This window comes from Emydura macquarii, unplaced genomic scaffold, assembly GCF_026122565.2.
Source record: "Emydura macquarii macquarii isolate MOO-44397 ecotype Brisbane River unplaced genomic scaffold, CSIRO-AGI_Emac_v2 contig_2636, whole genome shotgun sequence".
Lineage (NCBI taxonomy): Eukaryota > Metazoa > Chordata > Testudines > Chelidae > Emydura > Emydura macquarii.
Genome location: NW_027132773.1, coordinates 44,723,889 through 44,746,869, shown reverse-complemented (window position 1 = coordinate 44,746,869; position 22,981 = coordinate 44,723,889). Strand labels below are relative to the sequence as shown.

At 37.2% G+C, this 22,981-nt stretch overlaps 1 protein-coding gene across 1 annotated transcript in view; it reads left to right on the top strand.

Annotated features, from left to right (window-relative positions):
* The window catches only part of SEMA3A (semaphorin 3A), a 197,073-nt gene that overhangs the window by 55,895 nt on the left and 118,197 nt on the right, over positions 1-22,981 (top strand). Inside the window, exons 2-3 of the mRNA XM_067564004.1 lie at positions 2,523-2,680; positions 6,242-6,304. Of these exons, the coding sequence (XP_067420105.1) occupies positions 2,523-2,680; positions 6,242-6,304 (221 nt within the window). The remainder of the gene's footprint in view (positions 1-2,522; positions 2,681-6,241; positions 6,305-22,981) is intronic.

The window sequence follows — 22,981 nt, the reverse complement described above, 5'->3', positions numbered from 1 at the left end:
TTTCACAATTGTGTAACTCCATGGAATTCAATGGAGTTACTACTGATTATACCAGAGTAACCAGAGCAGAATCACTTCCTTGGGAGTTTAAACTAAAAAAGCAAAAGAGAGATAAAGTAAAAAAGCTTTTGACAGGTATATTATGTGAAGAATTATCAGATAAAAATAACATCAATGCATTTCTAACCAGGAGAGTCCTAAGACAAGTTAAGCTATCAATCATTTGTATTCAGTAAAGAGATTCAACACCTGAATCAGTCATTACAATGTAAAGGAAAATTAGTAAAGTCTCTAACAAAATGCAGATAAATGAACTGAGGGACAATACAATTGAATTCTAAAACTTGAGAGGAATCCAGAATTATTTGGACAGAACTATATGGGAGGATTTTGTTTCTTCTTGTTACACAAGTGAAGTCTTAGGTAGAATCATTTTTAAAAGAGTAACATCACATAATATACTCTTATGTATCGTCTTGCCTCCAGAAGAAACCTAGAGGACAGAACAAAGTATGATGCACATCCTGAGTTCCTTATTCATTTTTACTCAGTCCATATTCATGCAAGCTCCTCTTCATACCAATGAGAGTTTGACTGAGGAAGAACAGCGAATATTGAAAAAGTGAAGGAAGGGCTTCAGGGCTGGCCTCCATGCATATTGTATTACACCTTCTTAGTTTTGTTTTTAATCCTACTGGGATATACACATATACTACTTCTTTCCACTACAGAGAAATTAGGCAGGCATCTATTTTCAAATGTATCTTGTTGAGGTCAAAATAAAATGTATTACTTTTATTTTTGTTTAAATCATTTTGCTTACAGGTTACTACAAAAATGGGTGTTGCGCCAATCCTGAAAAGCTATAAAAACTGTCATTACGTCAAACCAAAAACATACACCTCAAGTGTTTCATTTTTGGATCAATGTATGTTTGTTTCATAGACTACCAGAAGGAAGAAGAACTTATTTTTCGTAAATTGGTTTTGCCTTGGATTTTGTGAGCACACTGAAAGATAGAGGGTGACATCTCGCCTTCAATGATTTGGAGCAGCATAGTCTGCCTGTGCATTACAAGTGCCATCTTGTCCAGGCAGGGTAGGATGAATCAAGGCAGGCAGCTGCCTGAGGAGGCAGGGTCTGAACAATGCTGCCTCATTAAAAGTGGGAGTATGCATGCTCTGGGTAGCATGTGGTGGAGACACCAAACAGATTAGTTGCCTGGACTTTTGTGCATGCCCTCTAGCCAGCGTACCCCTAGGTCTTATGGTGTGGAAGGCAACATATGCTCTCTCCCTTCCCAATTGTCCTCTTGGGCTATGAACCAGCATGTGAGGAGTCCCTCTGGCTCATGTGCTTAAAGTTAAGTGTGTGCTTGAGTGCTTTCTAGATTCAAGCCTTAAGCAATAGATTGGAATTCTGCCCAGCAGTTATGGGGAGATGCCCCCACGTCATTGGGTTCCTGCTAGTATGTGTGCCCAGAGCAGGATTTGGCCCTTAGTACTAAAATATTTCTGATGTGAATTGCTTATGTAGACTTGTCTTGAAAAAACTAAGTAAAAGGTTTGGATCCTAAGTATGTTTAGAAAGAGAGAGAGATGAAGGAAGGGTATGTTTTACCAAACCTAATATATATGCAATTTGAGTGTTTTAATGCAAATTATTTTTACAACAATTTTAATCAAAATGGGTGTGTCTGTGTTTATATCTGGGAATAGCTGAGATGGTTCTGTAAACATTTGGACTGAAAAAGGAACCCACTCTTGGTTAAACACAACAGCTGTGTGGAAGTGCCTGAGAACTAGAAAATGAAACTGGCTAGAAACATAAGTGAAACTGACCAATCATATTTTATTATTATGATGGATGAGTATAATGCAATAAGCATATGCTGTATTGTAAATAGCAAAAAGTTAATTGGCTTTTTTTTTTTTTCCAAATTCTTCCTGTTTCAGTAATCTAGGATGTTATTAGTAATCCAAGTAAGGACTTTGTTTAATATGTGGCTTTTATCTCAACAGCACGTCACCTTTGTCTCCTTTCCCCCATATTTTAATGGCCTGTGTGAAATGGCTGGTGCATGCCCACAAACCTTATAATGAGATGGAAGGGTTGGCATTTAATTTACCTCATTTAGCCAGATTCATCCTCAGGTATACGCCTGCAACTCTCATCGATTGTAGAAGAATACAATTTGGCCCACTCCTACTTCGTTACCTGGGGCAAAATTCACCACATCTCACATAAGTCCTCAAAGTAGGATTTCATTGGGCCTTAAATGGTATCTTGGCCTTATGCAGAATTTCATTCCTAGCTCAGCACTTCTGTAAAAGTAAGCATAGGCCTTCATCCTCCACAAACTTACAAATATGCTTACATTTATGTATGTAACTGTTCCCATAAAGGCAATTGGGCTGCACATATGCTCAAAGCAAAGTCTTTACAGGATCAGGGTATAGATCCATGCTTTTCTTGACCAGCATCAAATTAATAAAAAAAAAATTCTTAACTTTATCTTGCAGAGATGTTGGAAACCAGCAATGTAATCACTTTCAATGGACTAGCCAATAGCTCCAATTACCACACTTTCCTTTTGGACGAGGAACGGAGTAGACTATATGTTGGAGCAAAGGATCATATATTTTCATTCAACCTGGTTAACATCAAGGAGTATCAAAAGGTACCTTCAAACCTACTATAATTGTTTTTAAACAAAACCTGTGGTGCAGTTCTTGTTATGCATAGATATAATGTATAACTTGACAGTTGATATGAACTACATTTAAATTGGCATGACATCCTGTGACTGCTAATCATCCCCTCCCCCCATTTCTTTAGCTAAAAGGGGTGGAAATAATCAACCAGATTTGGATTTAAATGGTTAAAACTGTTCTGAATTTGGACAAATATATATAAACAATGTTAGGACTTATCTACATGAACTTTTAGTGAGTGGCTGGGGTGTGAATCCACCCCACATTAGCCTGCTGTGCTAATTGTCCATGTGGAGCCTCCTGAAGTACACAAACAGTTAGTTAGTGTTCTTTAGTCTATTCCCGTTTCAAAGCGGGTAGATCAGAGCACATGAACAAACTGTTAGTGTGTGTCTGCCAGATCCACATAGATAGTTAATGCTCAGCAGGTTAGTACAGGGTAGAATCACACCCCTGCTTGCCATGAAAAAGTTTTTTGTGTAGACAAGCCACAAGCCAACCAGATAGGGAATATAGAATGTATGATTTTTAGCTACTAATTTTAGAGAACATTCAGTAAACCTCATTAATGTTCTGTAATTATTTGTGCCTGTCATGTATTAGGAGCCTGGGAAAATAGTTAAAGCTCTTGTATATTTTTAGAGAGGCATTATATAATCATTTTATATAATACATTAAAAGTATCATAAAAGGTTAATCCCTAGATTCTAAGGTGAACCAGAGAACAGTGGGATTTTACATGCCTACATCTAAGCAATCAAGTTTTAAAGCTTTGAAAATTATGGTGCTAATATCTACACAGTTCCCCTTTTTCTATGTATCTTTCTACTGGTCCATGTCTACTCTATCCACAGCAGCATGGTCATTTCTTATATCTCATCATAAGGAAGAGTTGACTGAAAAGTAGTAACACGGTAGCAGTAGAACAAATAAATAAATGCAATTTACCTTAAGCCATCTATTCACCAAACAGTCCATATTTTTATGTTTCCTGCTCAATAAAATGAAGGTGATTGTCATGTCAGCTCTCACAAAAAGGTCACATTACCATGCACTTTTTTTAGGGTAGGGCCACTTCAGTGTTTGTGAGGGTGAGTGTTGATTTCTCTACCTTCTCACGGAGTGCTTTAAAGAAGTGTGTTTCTGCTACTCATAAACCATAATAGATCCAATACTAATAAAAGAGTGACAGACTAGTAAAAGCTCTTTGCTCTTGATGGAGGACATTACTTTTGGTAAAAGTTGTAGAGTTAAATTAAAAGCAGATGTACAATTCAACGGTGCATTCAGGCATGCTTCTGCTTGAGTGGAAAAAAAAGTAATTTTATCTTTTCATTTATTCTAATGAGCTTTGCCAAACAGTCAGAAGGAAAACACAGAGATGAAGGCTTGATGTGTTATATTTATGCATTTAAAATCCCACAATGTTTATGGTGCATTTTAGATTCAACTTTTGTGAAAGGTATATTGCTTCAGTACCAGTGGATTTTTTCTTGGTATTCCTGACCTTTTGTCCATTTGCCTATTAGCTTCCTAAGATGATAGCAATAAATACCTTGTTCTCTCTATTCTGAAGGAAGACAGGCCATTCATTTGTATTCTCTAAGGAAAAAGATAAAAGGAAAATAGAGTATTTTCTTTTCTATTCTCTTTAGAGCAGCGATAAAGGAAACTGGCTATTTATTTGAATCCTCTGAGGGATTCATAGTTTAATGCACAAAACATCTGGAATAATTAAAAGAAAGGATGGTGTTTCCACAGTAGGAAACTGCTCTCTGACATTCAGGGATTTATATCTTGTATTCTTCAGTCTTCAAACGCTTCTAGAACATTGTGTGAAATAATAAACAGACATTATTATATTAAACAAAGATAATTATTATTGATGGCACAAAACTGCAGATTCAAAAATGGGATTTGAGCATTCCCAAAGATTTAGAGAATTTTTGGATTAGCCTAATATAAAGATCAGGGTCACTGAAGAAATTTAGATCCAGATCAAAACTTTCTCAAAGTCTTAGCTCTGGTTGGATCTCAGGTGGTGGTGGTTCAGGTTCACCTCTTATTATTACCAAGTATCATATTGTTCCATCATTTTTTAAGCAGGGATCTCCACTGAAATCAATCACTAAACACTGATCACAAGATATGGCCTCAGCAAAATAGCACACATAAAGATAAATTCACCTTGTCATTACAAGGGTGCAACTTCACTGTCTTTACTGTCTTTAAAACCAACTTCACTGTCTTTAAAACCAAGTCAACAAAGTTACAGCATTTTAAGTGAGAGGAGGATTTGCCCCACCCACGTTAGAGACAGGAAAAACTGGTTACGATAATATAGGGACCTTTCAGCAAAATTTGAATTGATCCTGAACGGAACCTTTTGAGAGGTCTGAAAAATTTGGTTATTTTTCTTTAATTTAGTAAATTTTCATTTTCACTTTTCTCTGAATTTTGTAAGCCAGGAATAGAAGCAGGAAGAATCCTTTGAGAGACCATGTTCTCATGAAACTTTCAGCCCAATTTTATAGACTCAAGAGGATCAAATTCTGTTTGGATTATATTATGCTATAAGAAAAATCTGTATTTGTGTGTTGATCCACCCTAAACCTTGAAATATCACTAACAATATGTCCTTAATTCTCTTTTACCACTTGCACTCATCCTATTTTACAAACACTTTTCCTTTTACTTTATAAATAAGCTGTATTGAGTAGCAAAGTTATAATCCAGTTTTGTGGCCATTTATATTGTATTATTTGAAGTTACCAAATGAATCATGACCTTCATTATGTGAAGATCATGTTTTATTCTATATGTAATTCCTAAAAGTCTTTCAACAGACATGAATAATTGTCTGGGTTTTCTCTGTAGAAAGTGAGATACATCTTCTACTAGAAGTAATACAGCAGGCTTTGGTAGTATTACTGGAATAACTCTAGAGATAGTCACAAAGACACTGATTCAACTCAGCATCAGCGTTAGTGCTTGATGGTATGATAGCATCTAAGTAACGCAGCCATTTTTATTCATTTAATTGACGAACAGGAAACAAAAGTGAATTAATATATAAACTGAACAATCAAGACTCCAATTTCTGTTACAATATTCCCAAACCTGATTAAATGGCGCACAGTAATAGACATCTATCATATTCAGCGATGTCAAGGGGATGCAAACTTTGCATCTGAGTTTCCATTCCATTTTTAAACCAGTGTTGTAACTTCATTAAAATCAGTGGAGTTATATGAGTATAAAGAATGGGGAATCAAGCCCTTTGCTTCCATGTTTTTCAAAGTCAGCAGCAGAGGTCCACATTATACACCTGTATTTATAATTTTTTTTGCCACAATTCCCATCATATACACTTTGATCTGTTTATGTTTAGTGGGTTTATTTCAGTGAAAGGAATAAAGAGAGAAAAGGAAAGGAACTGGGTGAAGAGACTATATAGTACTTGGTATACAATTTGTGTTTACTGAGGCATGAAATGGCATAAAGTGATTTTTATTCTATTTCTTTAGATTGTTTGGCCTGTGTCGCATACCCGGAGGGATGAGTGCAAGTGGGCTGGAAAAGATATCCTGGTAAGTACAAATCTTTATAAGGCTGTGTTTTGTTTTTTGTGAAGGATTTCAATATTTCATGAAGTCTCGTGTTAATTTTTAAAGCACTTATTTTTCCTAAGATTACTCTTCTCACCATAACATGAGATGTGTGTCACATCAGGTTGCTTGACTGGTTGTGTATCTGTGGTCCAAAACAATGCATGCTGAGTTTAAATGCACAGGAGGATGAAAATCATGCAAATTAAAGAGAAAGCACTTACTTAAAAACACACTCACTAAAGGGAAAATCATTGATTCTGATATAATTGACTTTGGACTTCATTAATTTTGCACTGATTAAGCTCCATGTGCCTGCATGGCACTTCACTGAGGTAGGTTCTCTGAAGAAGGTTCTGCCGGCATGGAGTTCATTGCAGAATTGAGGCCTAAGTGGTTTTAACTTTCTGCATCAGTTTTGGTGCCTCAGGAAAGACACAGTTATATTATGCATGCTTTACTGTACCTTCTCCCTCTCTGTCACTCACATCTCTCCATCTTTGTATATAGGAGAATTGGAAAAATTTGGCCAGTAGTCCTAACAATTTTGTCAGTGTATGTTGATAGTTTAGTCCTGTCTTCCATTACAGGAGCAGAGAGAGAAAGAGGCTACATATACACAATAAGCCAAATGGACACGTGCACAGTGGGGCCAAATGGGAAATCAGTCTGGCTACAAGTGTATGACTGAGAGTGGAATTTAGCCCCATGTGTATACATTACTGGCCTGAATTTCAGAGATGGTTCACTAAAATATTCATAATGCCAATCTTATGCCTCTGGAGAACTGTGTTCTAATACTGTTTTAGGTCAGAAGTGAAAGTGGGTTCACTGGGCTTAAACTAGTCCCTAGAAGACAGCTGTCTACATCAAAAAAACATTTCTGGAACAGCAGAGGTAGTTTAGGTCAGGACTGACCTGTACAACCAGAGGTGTATATGAGGAGAAGGAGCTCAGGATTTCCTTGTGCCTAGCTATAGCATGAGTGTCTCTAGACACTTCTTATTCCCTTGATTTTAATCAATTCATATTTTTTTTTATTCAGACTACCTATGTATTCACAAGCACTTTCCTTAGAAATATTCTGTGAACTGGAGATTAGATAATCTAACCTGCTAAGTAACCAAAAAGTGCTGGTTGGTGTGAAGTACCTGAATAAATTAATTAACAATGGCTGCCCAGGGTTGTACTAAATATTGTTATATTTTACATTAAGCATCTATACAATGCCTTGAGGAGAAACCCAGACATTTATAGCATTGAGAACCAAAATGCTTCCTTTATATTTTTAATATATTTTTTTTTATAAATTCACAATAATAAAATGAGGGGAGGAGAAGGAAAGGTGCAGAAATTTCAGTAAGTCAGTTTCCAATATATTCACAGTACGTTGCAGTATTTTGCCATGCTGCTCCTGGACCAGTTCAAAAAGAAGATTATGACTCCAGGAGTCACAATGTCACTTCCAGTCTCCTTCCAGTCACCTCTGTGTCTATGTATGTGCATTATACAAGAAGTCTATACCCTGCATGGTGTACATTCCCTGACACTTCAGGGTAGCTACTCTACCTTCATTTCTGAATGAAGAGTGGATCTAAGGTTCAATCCCATCCTGCTGTTTTCTATCCATCTGCCTTGCGTACCCCCATGCACTGGAAGTTTTAGTTCAGTGTGCTGACACAAGGGCATAAGAAAGCAAAATGGGAAGTACTGTGTGCAGGACATGCCACAATCTAACTCAAAGTGAGGATAACAGTTTTATAGATTACACACGGCTGTTCAGAAAGTTTTGAAGCAAGTAAAATGTTGTTGGTAGACAACAGAAAAAATATTGCAAACATTATATTAGAAACAAAGTACTTAATGGTGTAACATAATATAACAATTCTAGCTATAATAACATTAAAGATTTTAGATCACTAAAGAAACTTAGCATTCTTCCCTCATATATTCCTTATAGTTGTCAATACCTAGGAAATGTGAAATATAATGACCATAAAAATAACTCAACATGCTTTCATTATACAGAGAGAGAGGATGCTTAAAGTGGAGTATAAAGCAGATTTGATTTAATGTTGCTATCAACATGGACCATTGCTAAGATATTAGATATTTCTCCTTTGTGATTGCTCACACTTTCCTAAATGAAGTTCTGTATCTTTTATGACAGTTCTCATTTTTAACATTTGTAATTATTGATCTCAAGGGGGGCAGCCCATACTACAAATTCAAGTCCCTCACTAATAGGCCAGGTGCAGAGCAGCAGCTGCAATGAAGTCTTTCCCTAATATTGCCCCACTGGTGACCTCAGACATGACCTGAGAGATTTCCTCTCATAATTAAAAGAAATAATTTACTGTGGTTTTTACTCTGTCTGAGTCTCAGGGATTCCTTAAACCCATATTGCCAGTCACGCCGATCTAGGCATAGCAAATTGGTGAAAACACAGTTCACATAGCATGATGCTAAGGGCTGCATGTTATATTGTAAATCGAATGATAACCCTTTGTTACTTATGTAGCAATTTTCATTTGTGTTTTTAAAGCACTTTATAAATGTTAATTAGTTAAGCTTTGCAATATCCCTGTTGTATGATGTCTGTTATATAGGTAGGTAAACTTTTAAAACTGCTTGACTCCATTTTACATATGGGTAAACTGAGGCACCGAGACATTAAACGTCTTCCCAAGATCACACAGTACTTACAGCTGGAGCCACTTTTTTTGATAAACAAAATTATCTCCTAGTCTTTCTCATCAGGTACAGAGAAATTGCCTTTAAAATCTTTATTATTGCCATATACAAGTAGTTGGAGATGTTGTGTTATTTACCTATCCTTAGTATAGGGAATACTACAAATAGCAAAGTAATGTTATTAGAGCAAAAAGGCAAAATCATAACATATTAAATAACAACCAAGGTGTTTACTTATAGGGACAAGCTAAACACACAACTTTGAAAACCCAATAAAAAAAGACAGACTTTCTTATTGTTCTGAATCTCAGTCATGGATAGATACTCTTCTCTGATCTGTGGTTATGCCCTGAAAACCTGCCCTGTGGATTCCTGATCAGGGATTTGGAACAATCAAAGAATTAATTGTCCCTACAGAATACTTTTCAGATTTTACACTGAACTACACAGTGCAGACATGATCAATAAAGCTCAAAGTGATATAACTCACCACTGAGTCCTGGTGGTTTGATTTAAAGAGCTTCCAGTCACTTGGGACACAATGGTAACACATGGCAATTTCTGCATTACATATGGATTAAATAATAGGTAAACAAGAAAAAATGTGGCTATACTTCCAATTTGGGGTTCTAGGAATGTCATAAACCATGAGAGTGAAGTCTGAGTGATTTACATAGTCACCAGAACCTGAACCTTAACTGGGGACAGGAAAACCAGTGTGCATAAACTGGGACTGACCAGAAATTTCATCTATAATTGAAACTATTATTTTGTTACAGTTTGAAAAGGTTTCATTAGCTTCCCCCTTCCCCTCTATTTGGTGTATTTCTGCACATCCTAATTTTGTGATGGGCAGAAAACAGAAGTGTGAAAACACTATAGGAATAGTTCTTGTGGTACTACATTATTGGATTTAATTATGGGATATGGTAAATTCTCCATGACTTGAAGTCTTTAAGGATGAGTTTTTCTAAAGCACCTAAGGCTGCTGACTTCTAATGGGAATCGGGTGCCTAACTCCTTTTGAAAATCCCCCTCTGAATCTAAATCAAGTTGATAGACTAAATGGGTGAAGTTCTATGGTCCATGTTATGCAAGAAGTCAGACTAGATGATCATAATGCTCCCTTTTGACCATAGCATCTATGAATCTTTGAATTTCCAATCTATCCAAAACATGTTTGGAAATGTTTTTTAAAATCTGCCTAGAATGTTTGTACTCACAAGGTGTCTAGACCACATAGAATCAAGTACATTTGTGGAAGCTTTGGAGGCCCATTAGAACGTTCCAAATATTCTCTTAGCATTTTCAGGAGTAATTTAGTGTTAGTGAATTGTGACAGATTGTCAGCATCAGGATGATGGCCTTGTATTTATCCAGCAGTCTGGTGCCATTGATCACAGGCAGTCATGATGCAAATACATTGTCCCAACTGTGTGTCTCAGACCTGTTCTGGACAGATTACTCTTTAAAAGTAGTTCAGTCTTCTTGTCATTCATTCCTTTGCTTCTAATCTACACCAGCCAAACTGGGTGCCAATTAGTGCTGATTGGGTCATAGTTTTCGTGATGTGGACACTTGTCTGCTTTTAATTGGACTTTGACCACCAACTCAGCCTGTGAGCCCGAGGAGGTTTGTCTGATCATCACTGGCCACAGGAATTCAAAGTGTGTTTATTTACTTGATTTAATAAAAATATATCTGCCTATTTTACTTCGGTGCTGCTGCTGCTAATTTAGAGTCAAATCAAAATCCAAAACTTCTCTCCAACTGAGCAGCAGCAACAGAGGCTCATGTTAAGTACTTTGGGCATACATGCCATTTATGCATATTTGCATTTCAAGACGTATTGTACAGCTCACTCTTTAAGGTTTATGGTCCAAGTTAAGAGGATTGCATGGATGCAAATTAGATCACAGTCCAGCCCTTTGAGTTTAAATAGTACACATCTAAGCCAAAAGATTTGTACGCCATCGAAGACTTTATCTCCACGAGACGGGAGTTCAATTTCCAAGACCCTCCCTAAATCACACGACAGTGCTCAATTCCAAAGACCACTACAGCCCTGCATTTGGAATGATTGTCAGCTGCTTCAAACCTGTGATTTTAAAAGGGTGTAATTGACTAAGTTGACCCTCCTTCCCAAAGCTATTTTGATGACATTTTGGAATTCGAAGCTAGTAAAAAAGTATTGTTGTTCCCTTCAACTTCTTTTTATTAGCCTTAGGGAAGACATAAAGGCAGAATATAAAATGTAATTCCTTTCGTGTGTCATTGTAAATGAAGAACTGAGGAGGGAGACTGAAAATTAATTATCAAATACCAATTGAAAATAGAGAGCCTGCTCATAAATTAACCAGAACAGATCAGGCCAGATAAGATCTGGCCTTTTGCAGTTTTCCAAAGAAAGAGAAAAAGTTCCCAAAAGGCCTTCCCACTCTCTTATGTCCCTCCTCCCCCCCCCCCCCCAGGGGTCATCTCCAATTAGGCGGGGGATGCAAGCAAGCACTGTGTTCATGTAGTCTCCCCAATGTGTGAAGCCGGATTGCATAGGCTCCACAAAGCACACAGGGAAGGGTCAGCCCCCTGTGACAGCAATTCTGGGCCTTAGGGCAGAACAGTCAATGGCCCCCCTAGAAAGGGATGGCTTCTACTCAGCTTCCTGGGTCCCTTGGACTCCCCAGGGAGATTACAGATGAACCTGGGAAGCTGAGTAACAGATACCACCTCCTCAGTCACTCGGGAACCTGCATGGCGCATAATATATAAACTCAGCTCAGGGGAGGGGCAGAGAGCGCAGGTGGTAAGGCCCCAGGGGATAGGGATGTGTGGAGGAGAGGAGGATACATATCTATCCTCCCATCTTCCGGGCCCTTTTAAATTGCTGGGCCCCTGGGTAATTGTCCCCCTTGCCTCCCCTGTTGGCGGGCCTGAGATGGGTGGAGATGAAGACTCTACAATTCCTTGCCACTGGCCAGCAGAAGTAAGCTGGCCTAGTTCAGAGGAGAGTCAAACACAGGAGCCTTTCAGAGTACTGCAGAGCTATTGCTGTAACATATGTTTCCTCCCCAGGGGAATTCTGGCTGTGTCAGGCACAATTCCTTCACGGACCTCCACAGAGCAGCCAGTGGCTTAAAGTGCCATAATCAGTCAGTTCAGATGCCAATAGTGCCATTTGCTTTCATTTAGGAGTTTGCATAGGATGCCTTGTGTAAACTCACCACTCCAAATCAATTACTGCAAGGTAGTGCCTTGAGCACTTGTGTAGAGGAAGAATTAAGTTAGTGATGGCAGTTCAAGTACGGTATCCTATCTAGCATTACACAGTTTGGTTGGTAATTTCACAATATAGGAACATAATTAAATATCCTTGAAATGATGAAAAAATAGTTAATAAGTGCCATATATTATGGAAAATAATATGAATCATACACTTTTTTACTCATTCTTGTACTGTAAGAATATCTTAAATCTCCGATTATGATGAATGAATTAATCTGGATCAAGGACAAGGATAAGTATAAATTTTCCGATCTATGGATTATTTTTCTATTATAGGAGCGACCAAAGAGATTTGCTTCTGAGGGAAAGCTTACGTTCATCAAATCCAGGGCAGGATTTTATCAGCAATGAACCCCTGCCTGGAATGATAAGCCTGGCACACATAGAATTTTTGTTATTAGAAATGTAGAAATTATTTTGAAGTTGTTGAGTGGGGAGAAGAAAAGGGAAGCACAACTGGTTCACAAAATGATGGTTTTCAAATTTCTACTGATGGAAGTTTCCTCTGAGTCCCAGTTTGGCCTTGACAAAGATTAAGGGTTCTTTTTATTTACCACTGTGCCATCAGTGGTTGCTGTTTTGGAACTACTCTGGACAGGTTCCTTGTTATGATTTATTTTGTCCCAAGATGGATAGGACAAATGTATCCCTTACATCTTTCTTGCCAAGCAACACGTTCACTTGAATAACTAGTAAAAATGGTGGACATGATTTAGTCTCTGAATTCTTTCAGAAGTTCTGTCTTCAGACTCAAGTCTTTCTGGTAGAGCATTTCTGAAGGACTCTTCTATCTATTTCTATTTCTGCTTCAGATTCTTTCTGCTTGAGTACATAAATCACTTTTTTAATGGAAGGAAGGATTGGTCTGACTTCACAGCCTCAAGCCTATTTCCAAAAGCACATTTTTTCACTTTCTCCATACACTTGCAGCAGAGCTCAGAGTTTCCCACTTGCATTAGTCCAAATCTGATCACCTGTCTATGACACTGCTGGCACCGCATGCTAAGCAACTAGTCTTCTAAAATGCTTCTCAACTGTTTGCAGACCTAATGTCCATTTTCCTTTGAAAGGTGTAAAAAATAACCAAACTATTGGTCAAAGAGAATGTTCCTAAAATACCCTCCAGAACTGTGTACAATTATTTTTAAGTTAAAATTACAGCTTTGTTTTCTTGGTTCCACACCTGTTAACTTAAAACCTGTACAAGATAATTAAAGAAAAGAGAGAGAGGGAAAGAGAGATTTTTGCAGATTACAGGGAGTTTTGTATTCCAAATATGCTGATGCCACAAAATTAAGGACAGTAAGTAAAGAGAGACTTACCAGGGAGGGTGGGGGTGGAAGAACAATTTGGTCTCTGTTGGAACAAATCACCTATTATTTCCTTTCTGAGTTAGACAGTACCTTCCCAATTAACTGCTTCTAAAGCTGTAGGTCCCTATAAGGGTGTCATGAATTTTGCAGGAAACATAATTTGGCAACCCCTGCCTCAATAAATGCCCTTTGGTGCCGAATGTTAATTGAATGGAAATGTTTGGCTTCCATCAGTTAAGGATTTTCAGCCCAGTTTCTCCCATGGGGCTCAAAATAGCTTTATGTCCACACCCAAAAGACAGGACTCCCATGTTATGGAGCATGTAACTTCATAGTCAAACTTATAGTATATGTTTATTTACATGTGTACATATTGCTAAGCAACTGCATCCTATAGATCTAGCATTCTGTTGCTTCCTTTCAGCACTTCATACATTAATTTGTCACTTTCAGCTCAGAAGTTTAGGTTTATTTATCTTAGATGGCTGTGTCTGGAAATCATTTCAGGATGTGCGTAATGCAGAATAAAAAGGAGTGATTGACTGTTACCACTTCCAAGTGCTTTATCTGCATGTAAGAGATTGACGGCATATGTCTGAAACACTCCACCCTGCTAGCAGGTGTTAATCCTGCTAGGGAATGTGGAGTGAGATCTGTTGATTCAATGAGGCATGTGGTTTTTACCACATCCAGCTATAAAGGAGATGGGAGAGACTTTCTAGAAGTTCTAGAGTGTGGGCTGAGAAATCCTGAGGAAGGAACCCAGTTAGCAGCCAGGCTTGATGAGAAGGCTTGAGCCAAACTTTACCATATTGTTAATGTCTTGGTTAATAAAACCAAACCAACTCTCAAGATAAGAGAGAGTTTTTCACTTTATACATTATGCAGAGTTTGTTTTAGAGCTGGTTAGAAAAGAAACTTTCTCATAGTTCACTATTAAGGCTGCTGTTTGTATTAAGCTTATTCAAATTATTCTTGGAATATTATTTGATTCCTTGAATAAACTGATTCTTAAAATAGGGTAAAATACTAATAATAACCTAGAGAAAAAAAGAGGTCTAGGAACACCCATGTACAGAGCTGTACTTCAGTTCTGCATCTCAGTTTATACATGGTGAAATCCCACTTGTTTGCTAGAATGTGTTCACATAAAGCTTCAGTTTGTCTTGTATTCTTTGCATTTACCAGATGTACCACAATATAAGGAGGTCATTAAATGAGGTCTTTAGTCCTAGAGCTCTTTCTTGGCATCTTTCTACTTGTTCATGAGCCCAAAATAATTATTAGCGGCATCCATTGAATGACAATATGGCATTTGCAGCCTTGAAAAATTGTTTGATTTGAATTTTAATAGAATTGGAAGGAAGAAAAAAAAACAGAAACGGAAGCAAAACAGTTCTAAGCAACTTTCCTTTTCCTTATCTTGTGTTAGTGTCAGGTAAGAGGTCATAATGACACAGCGATCAAGCTGAGTAGTCCCAGAGTACAGGAACTTTTACTGTGCCCTCTTGCTGCCTGGAGTAGAAGGAAGGTAGGTAGGCTCTTTATGCCTCTCCCACTGACACATGGCTGAGACCAAATGAACCCTCAGTATGGTGTACAAGTGTGCGCCCAATAAAATTATTTACTAACACATCATGTACCTTTGAGGCTTGAAAGAGTTAGAAAATATTTGTTCTTTCCAAGCAATTGATTTTTCTAATATGCTTTGTAAATTCACTTCCTTTTCTTTTATCAGTTATGAATAATGGATAAAGAAAATTCAGAAGATACTCCCTAGGACATGTCTATATTATGTATTTTCAAAAGTTGCATGCACTCTGTCATGTCAAAAATCAGGTAGATAAGATTCTGGTAATTAAACACTTAATCAGGAAGATAACTGGGACTAAAGTGGAATGTGTCAGGCTCCCAAAAATGTCTTATCTACCTCTATGCCCCATCAGCATCTTTATTTGGAAAATTCTCAGGTCCCCTCTTGACAGCAGAGAGGAATCTAATTTTGTGATTAGCACTGCTGCTTCTGCACTCTCTACTTTGCCTGTCCTGTGTATGACTAATGTTATTCCTGACATAATCAGTAGGTTTCAGGTCATTCTTATCAGAAGACTATATAGTGATCATTGATTATGTTTCAGACCCAAGCTGCTTTTGCAAAGCATGAAGACTAGTAATACCATTCAAAAATATAGTTAGCACTAAGATTTGCAAAATAATGTGATGGACATAGATTTATGACATGGACCAGTTATGTCATTTATTTATGTACACACATAAAATGCAGCAGTGAGCACACTCCTCTTGTAGTGAAATCCATTCTTCCGTCTGATTAATTCAGGTGGAATCCACAAAGATGGTAAAAATCCATTTACTGAGTAAATTTCACCCTTAGTGCCAGTGCAATATTAACAATAATAACTGAATAACAATGTTACCAATTGACACAGTAAAAGAGAACTTTACAGTGTAGCTGAGGTAGTTTTCTTTGTTATTTGCCTAGTACAATGGACCCTGCTCTTAGACTGGGGTCCCTCGGCACTACAATAATGCAAATGCAAAAAAAATGACGAAAGTAGCTCTTAAACAATCTTATTACATGTGAACAGGAATGAGAACGAGAACCCTTCAAACGACTGCACTCAGCCAGATAGTGCCACTATAGCATGGAGAGTGCATTTCATAATAGAGTGCTCAGTGGGACTACTCACGTACATACAGTTATTCAAATGTCAAAATATTTGCAGGATCAGAGGCTACGTTTCATCCTCCATTTTGCTCATGTAAGACCAGCATAGGTTAAGCTAAGGGTTGAACTGGTTGTGAGTGTGTCACCAAGTACTGTGAAATAATATTTATTTCAACAAAGAGACAAGGTGGAGGAGGTAATATCTTTTTTTGGACCAGCTTCAGTTGGTGAGAGACGCATGCTTTTGAGCTACAAGCTTGCCTCTCACCAACATAAGTTGGTCCAATACATAATATTACCTCATTCACCTTGTCTCTCTAACATCCTGGGACTGTCATGGCTACAACACCGCACTGTGTACCTTTATTTCAATTACATTTAAGCAACTTTTTCCTTCAGTTAATTCTATTACACTTTGAAAGGGATACCACCCTGTTAAAGCTGAACTGATCACAGCTGGCAACTATGCAATGGTATAAGACAGAAGGAAATGACAATACTCCGTGATAACTAGAGTACATCTTTCAACAGTGGAATAAATAGAATGGCCGCAGTAACATTAGGGATTATTTATTCTCTGTGGATATCCCTGACCTTGCTATTCCAGAATTCAGCTAATTGGACAAAAGGAAAAAAAAAGTAAACATATTCACTAACTGTGAAGATGAAACTTAAGGGGTTTTTATATGGAAAATGCCCACCCAATTTGATTTGAAAGACATGATGAATTTGTTTTGTTTTTCCAGCTGTTAGATGATACCTTTAAATCCCCTTGCCCATCCAATTTGGACAAAACTCCTGATATTTTAAACACTTGCCTCTGTGGAAGAGATGGAATAAAATAAGGTTCTTTTAGTGCTCATCTGGTGTAAATTGGTATAAATCTGTTGTTAACGGAGAGATGCTGATTTACACCAGATGAAGATCTGGACCTACAAGTTTGCCTACCTACATATATATATATTCCCGCTCACTGTAATATCTGGGATCCAGTTATGAACCTTTTTACACTTTAATACAAAGAAATGGCTGTTGTTTAGAATAAGGAGAAAAGGTCTATAACTTGGTTAGAATAATAGGGATTTACACTTTAGATTTTCAGTTAAAATGCCATCAAAAAGCATTACTCTGTTAATTCAGATCTAAGCATGTAAGTTGCAAGCTTATGTAGGAGAGATAATTATTGGAATCTAGTGAAAAACACCTAAATTCTGTTTTAATTTTCATACATGGAGCAGATGTTTTGACAGATGGATGGACTTTATTTTTGTAACTGTCCGGGAAAAGTCTGCATAACACAGCCTAATCAGTGTTACATATCTGTAGTGTTTGTTTTTTAGTCATTCTGCATTTGGCTCCTACGCTTTTGCTCACAGACATTTTCTTTGTAATTTATTTTTTTAGGCTAATCTCTCTCTGTGTAGTCCCTTCTATCAATTCAATACACAAATATTGGAAACCTCTTAAAATAAATGTAAATGTTTTGTTAGTAAGATAGACATATTGACCCTCAGGTGGAGGTGGTGCTGTTGGAGTAGTTCTCCTGCTCTTTTTAAAGTATACACACATATTTGTGTGAAAAAGGAGTGAAAAGTTAGGAACTGAACCAATGCTTATTGAACTACCAGGCTGTGGATCAGGCCCTTAACATATTTGATAATCTAATACTTCTCAGTTTGCAGTGAAGATGAGCTATAGTATTTGCCTGCAAAAGGGATGTCACTGGCCTGTATCTTACTCTGGGACAGGTCCTCAGCTGGTGTAAATTGTTATAGATACTTTGACTTCAATGGCTCTACAGCAATATACACCAGCTGATGATCTGAGCCAATGTATGTAGCACCTTAACTTCCACTGACTTGGCCCATATTGATAAAGATGGGACCTGAGCACAGGAGTGGGAACCAAGAACTCTAGAGATCTAATATACTGAATCACTCTGTAATACAGCCGCTTATGCTTTCTTCTTCATGTCTATTTTAACTGTCATAGCTCAGGAGATAATCCATCATCCAGCCTGATGAGGGCTAGAAAGAAATTTCCCCATTGGGCCTATTATTCCATAACTGCCTAGTGCTATTTTTCCTAGACCCTTCCTGTCAAGTATCTGATATTGGCCGTATCTGGAACACAGACTGGTCTAGAAGGACAACTAGTCTGATTCAGTGTGGCAGTTCCAATGTTCCCCATATTTAATATAGGATAATGATGCTTTCTTGCTACACAGGGATTTTGTGATGCCAATGTAAAGCACTTGTAGGCTGAAACATGCTAAGTGGTAGTATTAGATTTAAAATAATTTGAACAAACCTACCTTTTTCTCACACACATGCAAAAGTTTGTGATACCTAGTTCCAAAGCAACAAAATGTTAAATGGCCTCTTTCCATTATTCCTCTTGAAAGGAACAAGATTCAGAGAGCCCTGATGCAAAAATGTCTATCAGGAAAAAAAAAAAAAATTCGTAGCTTTTCTGTATAAAATAATGTAAGTCAAAACCCAAGACAAAGAAACAATGAGGCTAAAATGAATGCACATGAAGCATTTAAAATTCCCTGACAATTTGTGCATTAAAGTTTCTGGCTCTTGGTTACTTCCTGTACATTTTGTTCCTGCCACTCCTGTAGATAAATTCTCCCATCTGCTATATTTAACTGACATACTATATTTCTTGTATTGTCTTTGTTTCTCTTCCAGTGTCTTACACTTTGAGATCTTAAATACTTCACTCTGTTGGCATTGTCCTTCACATTTACAATATCCTGCTGGCCTGAGGGCATGAAAACAATATGCCCTGCTGCCAAGTGGGACAAGCCCAGTTTGAGACAGACTAAGTAATTCCAGGCCTTGAGCCAGGAGGGCGGGATGGATGCTTTGTAGTGAAATTGACACACACAGTCACCAACTTCAAGAAGAAGAGGTGTGTGTCAGGTTTTACAGCTAAAGGTGTGTGAATGCCGTTGTACCAGCCTCATTCAGGAGGAATAGAAAAGCAGAATCCTAATAATATTGGCAGAGCTTTTAAGATCTGAACAGACTGACAACCGTATACTTTAGCCTAGATCCTCAAAGGTAAATACTTTTGAGGCCCTGGGCCTTTGTATTTAGATGGAAACTTTCATCTAAGATACTACATTCTTCTTATAAACTTTAATTAATTAACCTTCATGGCATCTGTGAGGTAAGTAATTATTGTCATCTCTGTCATAACTTCTCTGTGTCTAAGTGTTGGCACATCCTCATTGTACATCCTAAATCATTGTACTTTCACAAGCCTTCTGAAATCTAGAATAGGTCTCCATCCTCCATTTTTCTTTTGGGTTAAAAAATAGTGAGAATGAAAACCCTTCCTTCTGACATAGTTTGCTATCTGAAGCTACAAGGTAGCAAATGAATATACCTTGAACCAAATTTAAAATCAAAAGTCAGGAGGGACAGGGACCTCCAACTTAAACTCATATTAATGGAGAAGTCTTTGCAACCCACCTCAGAGGCTGGATAATAGATGTGCTTCACACAGAGGTCCCTGGAAACCTCTTCCTCAGAGTCCACAAAAGCTAAATTCTCGAGAAAATCTTCATAGAAACCAGTGGCAGAACCCAGCAGTCTGAACACTGAGCTAATCAATACACTCCCAAACCTTCTCTTATTGTACATTCTTTGGTATCAACATATGTTGAGCCAGCAGGAATTCATATGAAGCTATGCAAACTATTACATTATATATACTTTTTTTCCCTAAGCCCACTAAGGTAGGAAAATCTAGAGTTCACACTGAAAAAAACAGATTGTCACTTGCTTAGAAGATTCACTCCGTAGTGCACAGGAAATACTGGTAATTCACAACAGTGCCAGACATTGCATTGCAGCAGTGTAGCTGATACAACTGTGGGAATCAAAGATCCTGTTTCTACTTCCATTGAAATTGTTGTTGTTGTTGTTATTATTTATTGATCATTATCATCACTATAGCACCTAGGAGTCCCAGTCATGCATCGTATTATGCACTGTACAAATGTGAAACAAAAAGAGCCCTAAAGAATGTACAGTCTAAGAAATCAAGGAGCATCTTGCTATTATCTTCAGTGCAAGCCGGATTGACCTAGTGACAGAGCAGGAAACTTCACTATGAATTTATTCACTTGATGAGGGCTTAAATCAGAACCATAACTTTATTTTGATGTCATTTATGTGGCCTAATACACCCCTTTATTTATTTTTTTACAGTCATGTAAAATGTATAAGAAACCTAATCTGTTAGGGAGGTGTATGAGAATTTACTTTTACAGACTTTAATGGATCATTTATGCAGCAGTAAAACATGAGGAAGCTATATTAGCAGTTTTTGCTAGACTAGAAACTTTAAATGTTATATAAATATATTTATTATAGTCAAAGGTTTATTGCTGTAAGTATCTCCCCCCTAGTGTTTAATTAGCTTTTGTATTTCTCAGACATCTATGGTTAAAAGCTGTTGCACTGGAGATCAAGGAGGAATTAAAAGTCAGAGAGAGGAAGCTAAATTCTGCTTTCAGTTACAGTTGTGTAAATCTGGAGTACCGCTATTGACATTAATGAAGTTACACTTCTATAAATTCACAGTAATTGAGGACCAGTTGTGGCTTAGAAAGACATGGAAAGAGTTCAGTTCTGCTATCATTTCTACCAGTTTAATTTGGAGTAACTGCACTGAAGTCATTGGAATTATTCCCGATTTCCACCCATGTAAATGAGAGCAGAATCTGGCCACAGACTTAATGCACTTTCGATCCAGCCCTTAATGCATTTAGCAATTTCATAACTTTTCACTCTGCACTGGAGATATGAAGATGAGCAGTGTTTGCCTGTTCTTCTTTAGGATGTGAGTACATATGGACCAGATACTGAGATTGTGTAAATCAATGTAGATTTCAATATAGTTGCACTGATTTACACTAGCTGGGGATCAATGCATATACCATGAGAACTGTTAAACTGCATAATATGTGTTTGTCTGCCCTTAGCTACTGCCATATTGTGTACTGCGTTTAGCCATTTAAAAAAACCCAAACAAACGTAAAGACTTGTTTTAAATCAATTCAAGACCAATCCTGTGTGATGTTGAGGGATGTTACAACTTTAAAAATAAAAATTGAGATAATTAAGGAATAATATACTACTGCTAAATGAAATTATGATTTATTCTATTTATTTAATCTATTTAATTCTATTTAATCCTTTAACCTCTCACATTGTAGCATGGAATGGGAGTCTATGTGTTTGTGTAAAACAATATATGTCTGCATGTGATTGTCTGTGTGTATAATTGTGTGTGTGTGTGTGGGTATATATATCTGTCTATCTATAATGTGTTTTTATTAAGAGAGGTCAAACTGGAAAAATTAAGACTTCCAAAACATACATCTTCAGTTCTTTCAATTTCCTGCTGGATTCTCTTAATTACCTCTGTGTTTTCTCTTCCATCTCATTTGGAAGGATAACTTGAGTATTTGTCTGATCAGCACTGGATCCAAGGATGTTATAAGACTCTGCATGTGTGTCTCCTGGGATGTTCTTTTTAATATAATGTCACTACATTTTATGCAAATACACATGAGAAAAAAAAATCTGAAGAAAAATGTCATGAGTATCTTACATTATAATACATCAGGGAGGCACTACTCTTCTATCTCTGTTGAGTTGTTTATAGCTAGTCTGCGAAGTAGCCTATAGCAGTCCTATGGGTTGTATTCTCACTTGCCCTGGCAGAGCCATGGTTTGTGTTTGAGAGTCTGTCTCTCAAGTAAAAGGGACTGCTGCTGCTACCCAGTGAAGTCAATGGGAGATCTTTGTAGGTAGTTGTTTAAGAATTGGGCCCCTGGGCCCTGATCCTGCAAGCTATCCCACTGGGTGGAGACTGCATCTGCATGGAGGCCCGCTGAAGTTAATGGGTCTCCATGTGGCAATAACTACATGAAGCAATTTGCAGGACTATCACCATAATCTTTACCTCTTCCCAGTGATGGGGCAATAGAACTTCACTGTTCCTCATTTATTTCCACTCAAACATTCTATTGTTTGCTGTTGATTGCAATTTTTCCTCTCCAGATAAAGGTAAATTATATTTTAAGAATACCACTTAGAAGGAAAACTTGTTCTTTTAGGCTCCAAATTCTATATTTTGTTCTAAAGTGGTAAACAACCAAGTAGCAATAGAAATATTTCAATTAATTTTATTAAAAATTAATATTCAGTGAAAACAGTTTTTATTTTGTTTAGATTAATATATTTTTCTGCAGTGTTTGCAATCCAGTCTTTGCAGCCTGGTGTCAGAGCATGAGATCCAGAAAGTGACACTGACATATTTATTTTCATGGTTCAAATTGAAAGAAATGCAAAAATAAATAAATAAATAGATACCAAGTACATATTGATGAGAAAATTAGATTTTAAAATTTCTTTCAGTTTTAATACCATAAGACATCAGTAGCAAAACAGGAAAATAATTTTGTGATTATTAATGGATTTCCTTTAAATTTTTTATTAAAGATAAATTGAATTGTTGACAGTATGTTATTTACTTAAAGCAAGTATAAAATTTAAGGCCTGAGTCCTGAGACTTGTGAACATGCTTAATTTTATGTAATGTGAGTAGTCCCACTGACTTTGCAGTGGGGTAAAGTTAAGCATGTTCATAAGTCTTTGA